The sequence below is a fragment of the Paroedura picta genome, chromosome 6, assembly GCF_049243985.1.
Source record: "Paroedura picta isolate Pp20150507F chromosome 6, Ppicta_v3.0, whole genome shotgun sequence".
NCBI lineage: Eukaryota > Metazoa > Chordata > Lepidosauria > Squamata > Gekkonidae > Paroedura > Paroedura picta.
The window spans coordinates 12,973,371-12,984,675 of record NC_135374.1 but is presented as its reverse complement, the minus strand read 5'-3'; the positions used below and the strand labels follow the sequence as shown (position 1 = coordinate 12,984,675).

The following is an 11,305-nucleotide window of genomic DNA, read 5'->3' as shown; positions in this document are numbered from 1 at the left end:
AGTGGTGGAACTCTGAGGTAGTAAAATGGATAATACCATTTCTTGAGAGTGAGTGGTAAGATTTAAAGGTTTAAATGTTTTTTCATGTATTTTTTGTTGTTGTAGACAAGTAAAAGAGTGAAGAGAAAGGTTCTATCGCTCCCCATACTAATATTTATTTATTTGGCAAGGCCGGCCTGCAGCAGTTTACAAGTTTAAAATAATACATGAATTTTCTATTTGCAAGAAGTTTAAAACATAGTAGGGCATTCCAAAGGGTGACCCTACCACCTGCACTCTGTCGTTGGTAAAGGCCATTCAGCCCAGCTGTAAGATTTTGCCCCCTTTCTTGTTTTCCTTGCTCCTGTGTTTCTTGTGTAGTGGTTAGGAGTGTGGACCAGTTTGGTGTAGTGGTTAGGAGTGCGAACTTCTAATCTGGCATGCCAGGTTCGATTCTGCGCTCCCCCACATGCAACCAGCTGGGTGACCTTGGGCTTGCCACAGCACTGATAAAACTGTTCTGACTGAGTAGTGATATCAGCGCTCTCTCAGCCTCACCTCCCCCACATGGTGTCTGTTGTGGGGAGAGGAATGGGAAGGCGACTGTAAGCCGCTTTGAGCCTCCTTCTGGTAGGGAAAAGCGGCACATAAGAACCAACTCTTCTTCTTCTTCTTGTGCTTTAATGGGTGGGTGTGTGTTCCTGTTCCACACGTTCTCTGCCTCCCCCTAGTGGTCGATTTGATATTTCTTTGTTTTATGTTGGACATTGGCCCTGATCATTGAGAGCCTGTTCATTAAAAATATCATCATCAACAACAATACCCTGAGTGAGTCTAATCACACAATTCTTGTGTGAGGTTTAGAGTTCGGTCCTAAAGCAGCTATTAATGGAAGATTGTGGGAGAAACCTGAGCCCCATGCAAGATGAGGGGGTCAGCACTGTGTAGGGTGGGGGAATGTCTTTTTTTCTCTGTCCTCGGTTTGCTATCTCTGACTCGGCATTTCTCTTGATTTGTAAGACGGAACTGGCACCATTCCCATTGTCTGACCATTTGAACCGGAGTCAAAACAAACCAATTTGATGTTTGTTTAGGTCCCTTTCACAGGAAATGCCATTTCATTTCATTTTAGTTTATGTACCTCATTTATACCGTATTTCTCTCACCATTGCGGACCCAAAGTGGCTTCCAACATTCTTCCCTCTTCTACTTCTCCTCACAACAACCCTGTGAGGGTAGGTTAGGCTGTCAGTCTGTGACTGGCCCGAGATCACCCAGCAAACTTCCATGGCAGAGTGGGGATTCAAATCTAGGTCTCCAAGACCCTCGTCCAGCACTCTGACCACGATACTACACTGGTTTTATTAGGATTTGGCAACAGCTGAGCTATTACAGGTTTCCTCCCACTTCACTGGGTTGGCAACATAGTATATAGCACAGGGGTAGTCAAACTGCGGCCCTCCAGATGTCTATGGACTACAATTCCCAGGAGCCCTTGCCAGCATTTGCTGGCGAATGCTGGCAAGGGCTCCTGGGAATTGTAGTCCATGGACATCTGGAGGGCCGCAGTTTGACTACCCCTGATATAGCGAGTATCTAAACAGATGTTTTACGTAGCACTTGCAAATAGGGAAATCCACTAAAAACCCCCAAATTGAGTTTCTGGTCCATTTACCGATATATTTGCTTGCCTAGATGTTTGATTTAGAATTATTACCTTGCAACAAAATTAAAGGCCTTCAGGCTATTAAGTTCCAGTTGTTGTGAATATGTTCGTTGCCTGGAGATTATGCTCTCTGGATTACAAGTGGAGCCACACGAGGCTAACTTCAAATCCATTTTTGCTCCATTTTACCCCGTGTCTGAATCCTAAACAGGATTCCCAGGGGCAGGTCTCCCTAAATCTGGCTCAGTGAAGCTGGCACCTATAGACTGATCTCAGTGATAATTCTTGAAACGATCCCATTAGGGCAGCAGCTCAGCTCTTTCTATCTGTAAATATCTCATTTTTTGGCCCATGGCAAGGTGTACCACCAACGTAGTCGACGCATTGAACAAAGTCTTCTGTACAGCCGAACACCTGATTAGAAAGATTCCATCGGGAGATCGCATTTCTGTCCAACTGCAGTATATCTTGTCCTTTTCTTCTGGCAAGCAATAAAGACCATAAGGATTAGGAGCACAGTCAGAAGAACAAGTCCGGTGGCAAAAAGGGCTTCCAGGACCAAGCCTGCTTCTTGTAGGTTCAGAAGTTTCCCCAAAAATTCTATCCTTTCTCTGCCATTACCTGCTGAAGAAGAGAGGCTTGTGAGAGAATTCACTCCAGAAAAGCAGAAACACGGGTGAAGAATCTTGCATTTTGCAAATATATGCTTTGCACTCATATTTTCACTAGGGAATCATGTTTGCCACCTCTGGACTGGAAATCACCTGGAGATTTGGGGAATGGAGCCTGAGGGTAGCATTGTTCGGGCAGGGCAACAGTGGGGTATAACACTGAATTTTCTCCAGGGAAACTGACCCATTGACTTCAAAGGATATAGGAAAGAATAACTCTGTAGCCTGGAGGTTTCGTCCCAGAAGATCTCCTGCCACCGACTGGAGGTTGGCAACTTTCCCCCACATAAAAGTCATACCTTGAGCAGTAGTTCCACCACTGGCAGAGACTGTATCATATACTGTGGATGTGTTCACTTGATCTGAGGGGGAAAAGGGAAGTAATTAGTGTGTTATAAAAACACAGGATTTCAACACCCTGCTCTGGGAAAATATAAGCAGAAATATTCATTCATTCATTCATTTATTTATATCACCCTTCCATACAGTTCTGGGTGGTTCATGTAGATCTGTGACAAACGTTCCACGAGAACAGCTTCAAACTCTCTAGATTTAAAACAATGTAGTCTGATTGCACTGTGCTTCATTTCCCAGTGAGGAACAGAAGTCCTGCACCAACGAAATTCTGAATGGCCGGCACTTGCATTCTGCATATATTTGCATGAATTATCACATGCTAGCATGAGCTGTATTGAAGTAGTGGGTTAGACCCACCCAGATCCCCATTGCATTTGGTCTCTATGAGCATGAGGCTTAGAAATTAATCCTTCAAGGACAGGGTGGATTACTTGGAGAAGAGACCTCTTACATGTTGCCTCCAGATTCCTATCCAAGGCTTTCCAAAAAAGGACCCAGCTCTTTCATTTTATGCAAACCTTAATTTCATCATTGTAGCCTTAATTATCAGCGTAAAATAGAGTTATCGAGTCAGCCTAACAAAAGGATCAACCCCCAGTTCACAGTATTTATCTCAGGAGTTCAGCGCCCCATAAGAGCGTTCAGAATTCCTAGTGGAAGCTAGGCTGCGTGGCCAACACGGTTCAAGGTCTCACAGGTTTCTTTCTCCTTCCGCAAAGAAAAAGCCATCTTGATTCGGCGGCTGCCGCTTTTCCTAAGTTCTGCCTCGTTTCAAAGTCACAAGCAGCTTGACTAAGCAATGTGCTAATTGGCTTTAATGAGCCAACCCGTGTTCTTCTTTGGCTACAGTGCGTTTTTGGACCACCACCAGAGAGAGAGAGATAGAGAGATGTCGGCAAGCCCAGAAACAGGAATGCATTCCCTCCCATGCGCAGATGGCCAATCGCCCACCCTTTTTCTCCTGTGTCATTTGTGACATCGTTATTATAAAGGCTTTCAGGCTGGAAGGTCGAGTGCAATTAATACTGAAAATTGTCGGCCGCCCTCAGCGGACATGTTTTAAGTCCATTAGGGTATAAACATCATGCTTTATGGTATGCCAAGCAGCATGCAAAAGGGCTTACGTAAATGTTTACCAAGCTTCTTATGCCGACCTGAAGCACGTATTTTCTGAATTATACCTGGAGGCACTCTCCCCAGCTTGTTTGTCCTAAAACCTTTATTTGTAGAGTAAGGGCTTAATTAGAGGAGAGGGTTGAGAGTTCCATGACTTCCTCTCGCATCTTTTTGATGTGGTATTTCAAGGAAGGGATGGGGAATTTGGACTGGAACAGGAATTCAGACTCAGAAGTCTTTTGTACTAATGAATTTATTAATCAAAGTACATTAGCTGTTCCCTCATTGATGTGTCTTGTCACATAGCTGGGGAATGACTGTTTACTCAGAAGATAATGCACTTGGATTTCACCCAGTTCTGTGGCAGTGGAACAGCATCGCTCCCAATCATAGCATTTTGGGAGGAAGAAATAGTCACGTGGTGTGAAAACGGTTTGATTTATAAAGAAGAATAACTGTTTTTTATACCTTGCTTTCCACTGCCCGAAGGAACCTTGAAGCAGCTTACAAATTGCCTTCCCTTCCTCTCCCCACAACAGACACGCTGTGAGTTTGGTGAGGCTGAGAGAGTTTCTGACAGGGCTGCTCTGGGAGAACAGCTCTATCAGGACTGTGACTAGCCCAAGGTCACCCAGCTGGCTGCATGTGGAGGAGCAGGGAATCTAACCCGGCTTGCCAAAATAGAAGCGGCTGCTCTTAACCACTACATCACGCTGGTTCGTTCATTCATTTGTTCATTTGTTCAATCATTCATTCATTCATTCATTCATTCAATTTCTATAACCACCCCTCTTGGCATAGCTGTCTTGGGGCAGTTCACAACAATTCAATAACACCAACAAGGCAATACCAAATACCAAGAATGCACATGGAAGGGCAGCTACTGATTTTGCCCGTCTGCAGAAAATAAGGGTTGGAGCGCTTAGTTGTCACTACATGGAACAGGATAATCCCCAAAGATTGTGGCATTTGTACAGTCCAGCTCTGTCGTCCCACAGAGACCCCCTTCAAGCCACTCCACAGGGTGGCCCTTACTATATTAGCAGCAGCTAACTAGGTGAATGGGGCCATTTTCAACGTACTGTTTCAGACATCCCAAATGCTTTGCAGAGAGAACAGATGAACACGCCTTCAAAATCTTATGCTAAAAAAGAAGAAAAGAACAGCTTTTCCATCTGTTCCGTCCTTTTGTGCCAAAATTTACATCTCCGTCTGTCCGCTGTGATGAGCCTGGCCCTGGGGTTTCTCTAATAGGGCAGGCGCCCGTCTGTCACCCCACAACAGCCTTGTTTAATGTCCTTACCTGAGCCCATGATGGTGTAGGTTGTCTCCATCCCAGCGTGGATGTGATCGTTCACGTGGCAATGCAAAAGCCACGTTCCGGGATTAAAGGCAAGAAGTTCAACAGTCTGAAAGGTCCCCGGGAAAAGGTCATAGACGTCCCTTCGGTGTTCGTGCTCGGTCTGTGGCGAGAGAGAAAGAGCCCTGTCAAGGCAGGCTGAACCCCTGGCAAATTAAAAGGCATCACAAGATAGCAGGAAGTGGACACTCTTTTAGAAGGCTCGGCAATTTTGTCCTGGTAGAAAAAAAATGACCTGTTTGTGTAAGTGGTCTGCTCTCAGGAGATTATAGAGGAGAAGAAGAAGAGCTGGGTTCTTGTATCTCACTTTTCACTACTCAAAGAGTCCCAAAGTGACTCAGAAACGCCTTCCCTTCCTCTCTCCACAAGAGGCCCCTTGCGAGGCAGTTGGGGATGAGGGAGCTCTGGGAGAACTGTGACTGACCCAATCTCACCGCCCAGCAGGCTTCATGCATTTCAAAGCAGCTTATGATCGCTTTCTGTTCCCCCTCCCCACAACAGATACCCTTTGAGGCAGGTGAGGCTCAGAGAGCTCGGAGAGAAGTGTGACTGGCTCAAGGTCACCCAGAAGGCCTCGTATGTCTCAAAGGAGCTTACAATTTCCTTCCCTTCCCCACAACAGAGACCCTTGAGGGCAGCTGAGGCTGAGAATGCTCTGAGAGAACCATGACAGGCCCAAGGGCACCCAGCAGGCCTCATGTGTCTCAAAGCGGCTTACAATCGCCTTCCTGTCCCGATGTCCCCCCGATGAGGGAGGTGAGGCTGAGGAGAGCTCTCAGAGAACCATGACAGGCCCAAGGTCACCCAGCTGGCTGCATGGAGAGAGGAGTGGGGAATCAAACCCACTCTTGACCACTACACTAAGCTGGGTCTCCGCTGACCATTCAATCCGCAGGCACCCACACTGCAAAGCGAAAATGGTCCGAAAGCAAGCCAAGCTGAATGGCTCCTGTGATGCTTTTGGGACACCGAAACCACTATGAAAATGTTAGTTATTAACAGAAGCGGCATCCCTCTGAAAACTGGCGCCTCCTCCAGAAATCATTCATCTTTGAGCAAATTGGACCTGCTTTTTTGGCCGTCAAGTTGCAGCTGATTTATGGGAACCCAGTAGAGCAGGGGTGGCCAAACTGCGGCTCTTCAGGTGTCCATGGACTACAATTCCCATGAGCCCCTGCCAGTGGTCCATCTGGAGAGACACAGTTTGGCCACCCCTGCTGTAGGGTTTTCAAAGCAAAGACAGGTGGATATGCCTCTGTATAGTTAGCCCAGTAGTCCTTTGTCTTTTGCTATTGTCTTACTTGGGAGACAATGAGAATGCAGACCAGTCATAAAGACACCCGAGAACAGTTCAGGTGTAAAGTTCAGTCCCACCTAGCTCCAATATTCCGAGTGCTCTTGTTCCTTTCTGCATATGGCCAACAGCAAGGCCAAGGGAAACGGCAGACCCTGCTTTAGCTTTCTTGCAATGCCTATTTATATTGGCATTATTTTACTGATACCAACCTTAAAGAGGAAGGACTCTCCGTGGAAATGGACAGTGTGAAGGTCAATTTCATTTCCCATCCCAATTAAATACCAGTTTGTGTTTTCCCCTTCCTTCATGGTTAGCCCGTGCAGGTTGTAAAAGATCTTTCCGTTGATGGCTGAAAACAACGACAGGGAGAGATTTGCAATGCCAGATTAGCAGGTTCACCAAAATGTCTTTACAAGAAAAAAAATAACGTTATTTTTAGATGTCTTCGCTTACTAAAATGTTTATTTTCAAGGTCTTCAAGTAATTAAAAGGCTGCCATGTGTAGAAGATGGAGCGGAGTTGTTCCCTCTTGCCCCGGAGGGACAGACCAGGATGAATGGGATGAAATTAATGCAAAAAAAATTCCGTCTAAACATCCAGAAGAAGTTCCTGACAGTTAGAGCGGTTTCTCAGTGGAACAGGCTTCCTCGGGAGGTGGTGGGTTCTTCATCTTTGGAAATGTTTAAACAGAGGCTGGATAGCCATCTGATGGAGAGGCTGATTCTGTGAAGGCTCAAGGGGGTGGCAGGTGACAGTGGATGAGTGAGAGGGTTGTGAGTGTCCTGCCTAGTGCAGGGGGTTGGACTAGATGACCCATGAGGTCCCTTCCAGCTCTATTATTCTATGATTCTATGAAGATTCGTTATTAGGATCAACATCTTATTACTGACACACTTATGAAGCACTTGCTTGGGCCCCTGTATTTTGGTAGGTAAAGTGGGGTATAAGTAACAGAAACAAAGGGGTATAGATACTCCCCTGTGTATCTTAGACACACCCCCTTCTCTGAAGTGGTTATAGGGGAGTGTCCAACTGGATTGCTCCACCCACGGCTGTCTTGCAATTTCTGTTCCAGAGTCAGAGCGGCGTAGTGGTAAAGAACATTAAACTCTGATCTGAAGAACTCAATCTGATTCCTCACTCCTCCATATGCACCCAGCTGAGTGACCTTGTCGGTCACAGTTCTCTCAGAACTCTCTCAGCCCCACCTACCTCGCAAGGTGATGTGTGGGGAGAGGAAGGGAAGGTGATTGGAAGATGCTTTGAGACTCCTTAAGGTAGAGAAAAACAGGGTATTAAAACCAGCTCTTCTTTTAAAAATATTTTCTCTGAAGGAAGAAAAAAAATTCCACGATACCATTGGGATACTTCTCTTTTTACCCCATGTGGGCTTCCTGATACTCACACAGAAGGAAATTTCCATGTGGAAATATCTAGGATTTGAAGAGTAAGTATGAAGATTTTGATACTTTTAAGACTTGGGCACTGAGCACATGTACACCCTCCCTGCATGGCAGACTGAAGCAGTACCAAGGGACCAAGCCCTATGAAGATAGGTTGAGGGACTTGGGAATGTTCAGCCTGGAGAAAAGGAGGTTGAGAGGGGACATGATAGCCCTCTTTAAGTATTTGAAAGTTTGTCACTTGGAGGAGGGAAGGATGCTGTTTCCGTTGGCTGCAGAGGAAAGGACACGCAGTAATGTGTTTAAACTACAAGTACAATGATATAGGTTAGATATCAGGAAAAAATTTTTCACAGTCAGAGTAGTTCAGCAGTGGAATAGGCAGCCTAAGGAGGTGGTGAGCTCCCCCTCACTGGCAGCCTTCAAGCAAAGGTTGGATACACACTTTTCTTGGATGCTTTAAGATGCTTAGGGCTGATCCTGCGTTGAGCAAGGGGTTGGACTTGATGGCCTGTATGGCCCCTTCCAACTCTATGATTCTATGATTCTATGGTACAATGCCAAGGAGGATGTAATGCAATTATGCTGTATGCACTGATTCACTCTGGATTTATGAAAGCTGGCCCATAATGGTGAACCTGCTGCGGTGGGAGGTGAAACACCACGCTTCACCAAATGACGATTAAAAAAAATAATCCTTTGGCACCCTCTAGCAAACAACGTACCGTGCATCTGGTTTCCTTCCGTGAAATCATGGGTGTGACTGAATTCCTCTGGGTTCTTGTGTAGGTATCTTTCAATATTTTCTTCCAGGTACCACGACTCATTTTCATCAAAGACCATGAACAGAAGAGCAAACTCTCGATCTACGTCTCTCCTTAAACCCTCGGCATTTAACACTCCCTTTCTGCAAATTATAAGCGGCCCGATTAAGCCACTGCTCACGTCCTGGAATGAAGAAAAAAAAAAGGGGAGTTTCTACTACCCGAAGAAATCACGGCTTACAATCTGAAACCATTTAACCTTGAATGAACAGTGGCCTCCCTAATGGAAACAGCTGCCCAGTTGACTCCCAAATATCCCTGCATACCAATTCCTTGAAAGAAACACTTAAGCTCCTGCTCTAGTGAGTCAGCGAGAAAAATGTTGTTGAAGATTCCATGTGTGTTTTCCTCTGTCGACTGCACAGTCATCCTGCCTTTGGTGTTAAACCTTCTAGTCTGTTCAGGAAAGCCATAATTCACCTATGGCAGGGGTAGTCAACCTGTGGTCCTCCAGATGTCAATGGACTACAATTCCCATGAGCCCCTGCCAGTGTTTGCTGGCAGGGGCTCATGGGAATTGTAGTCCATGGATATCTGGAGGACCACAGGTTGACTACCCCTGGATCTATGGCTTTTAAAATGCATTCTACTCTTGCTTTTGTACAATAAGAGATTCAAGTGGGTAGCCGTGTTGGTCTGAAGCACCAGAACGAATTTAGAGTCCAGTGGCACCTTTAAGACCAACACAGTCTTATTCAAGGTGTGAGCTTTCTTGTGCATACACACTGTGTGCGTGCACACGAAAGCTCACATCTTGAATTAAACTTTGTTGGTCTTAAGGGTGCCACTGAATTCTTTGTACAATAAGGCTTCCAGGCCTTCACCTGTATCCTCAGGGAAACAGGTGTCAACCCACTTGCAGCCAGGCATGATTAAGGGTGTTCCTTTCAACAATCCTTTCTTATTTACCTTTACAAAATTCACTGTTGAGTAGTAAACCCAGGTGATACAATTAGGGTCGTTGACACCAGGACCTGATCTTTCTGGCACGTTCCATCGGTAAATGCTTACATCTCCTGAGGTTTGTACATGTTGAAGACAAAATTGAAACAAGATTTGGTCCAGTTTAGTAAAGCCGTGATCCGTATTGTGCAAATTTCTGGGGGAAACTCTTGTAAGTGCCTTCATTCATTCAAAAGGGCATGAAAGTTTCCAGCCATTATGGAATAATTTTAAAAAAATGCTAAAGGAGTCAGAACTAGGGGAAAACCAGGACACAGGCCAAATAAAGCAAATTTAGTTCTTCTCAAAATGCTTCAGATCTGTGTCAGACAATGATGAGGATTAATATTTGAGAAAACAATTTCAGATTAGAAGAAGAGTTGGTTTCGAAGCGGTTTACATTCACCTTCCCTTCCTCTCCCCACAATAAGCACCCTGTGAGGTAGAAGAGGCTGAGAGAGCTCTGACAGAACTGCTCTGTGAGAACAGCACTCTCAGAGCTGCGAGGAGGCCAAGATCAGCCAGTGGGGAGTGGGGAATCAAATTCGGCTGGCCAGATTAGAAGTCGCTGCTCTTAACCACTCCACCAAGTTTAGGAATTCTAACAAATCAAGGCTCTCTTAATTCTGTAAGTGGGAATGAAAGGGCAAAGGGGATTCCTCTGCAAACCTACAAGTTTTAAGATCTGCAAGAGACAGTTCCATTTAAAAGGGGAAAACAAGACCATACGAACAAGTCTAAGCAATGCCAGCAAGGTGATTCAGTTACTGATTGAGGGGGGCCGGATTACGTTCCACTTTCTAGCATAGCCAATGTATCAAAACACCCCCGCACCCCCCCATCAACCAATCTCCGCAGGAAAGAATTTCCACTTACACGTCTCTAGAGACGGCAGCCCTCGGTCTGCAATAAGTTGTCTAATTATGTGAAACGGATATGCAAATTACCTAAATTGCATGCAATTAAATTCCAACTGCCGGTCCATTAAGCGCACTGCAGCTGATTAGCGCTGTCTGCCCTTTGACTAAATTGAAGCATATTTCCATTATTATTTTAAAATCTTTAGCATATTTGCATACCACCAAACGATTGCTGTTGACCGCATTTTTATTCCCTTCTTCTAGGGAGAGCCAGCGTGGTATAATGGTTAAGAGTGGCAGACTCTAATCTGGAGAACTGGGTTTGATTCCCCACTCCTCCACATCCAGCCAGCTGGGCGACCTTGGGCTAGTCGCAGTCCTCTTTGGGCTGTTCTCGTAGAACAGTTCTCCGAGAGCTCCGTCAAATCACAGCTGACCTATGGAGACCCCATGGAGCTTTCAAGACGAGAGGCATTCAGAGGAGTTTTGCCGTCTCCTGCCTCCGTGTCATGGCCTTGGAATTTCTTAATGGTCTCCCATCCAAGTACCAACCAGGGTCAACCCTGCTTAGTTTTTAAGAGCTAATGAGAGCAAGCTAACCTGGGCCATCCAGGCCAGAGCATAATCTTTCTAATTGCTGTTTATTATACAGGCAATTTTTCTAATTGGCCACGTAATAAAGATCTACCTGTCTGTTATTAGCATATTAAAGGGGTGTGGGAGGGAGAGATAAGAAACCTTTAAAATGGGTAATTGTGGAGGAAAAAGCCGAGGTTGAGGGCTAGGCAAGTAGAAAAATGCTCTCCTAAGTCTAAAGCTCAAGCATTTTT

The 11,305-nt window shown here is 45.4% G+C and overlaps 1 protein-coding gene across 3 annotated transcripts in view; it reads right to left on the bottom strand.

Moving 5' to 3' along the window:
- Nucleotides 1-1,506: 1,506 nt before the first annotated feature.
- The window catches only part of HEPHL1 (hephaestin like 1), a 37,985-nt gene continuing 28,186 nt past the window's right edge, over nt 1,507-11,305 (bottom strand). For 2 of the 3 annotated variants that reach the window (XM_077341456.1, XM_077341459.1), the window contains 6 exons: nt 9,583-9,689; nt 8,575-8,797; nt 6,656-6,795; nt 5,093-5,252; nt 2,616-2,678; nt 1,507-2,269 (listed from right to left, as the gene is read on the bottom strand). In XM_077341456.1, coding sequence (XP_077197571.1) covers nt 2,064-2,269; nt 2,616-2,678; nt 5,093-5,252; nt 6,656-6,795; nt 8,575-8,797; nt 9,583-9,689 — 899 coding nt within the window. In that variant the 3' untranslated portion in view covers nt 1,507-2,063. The remainder of the gene's footprint in view (nt 2,270-2,615; nt 2,679-5,092; nt 5,253-6,655; nt 6,796-8,574; nt 8,798-9,582; nt 9,690-11,305) is intronic. The other variant, XM_077341458.1, reaches the window with a different exon arrangement.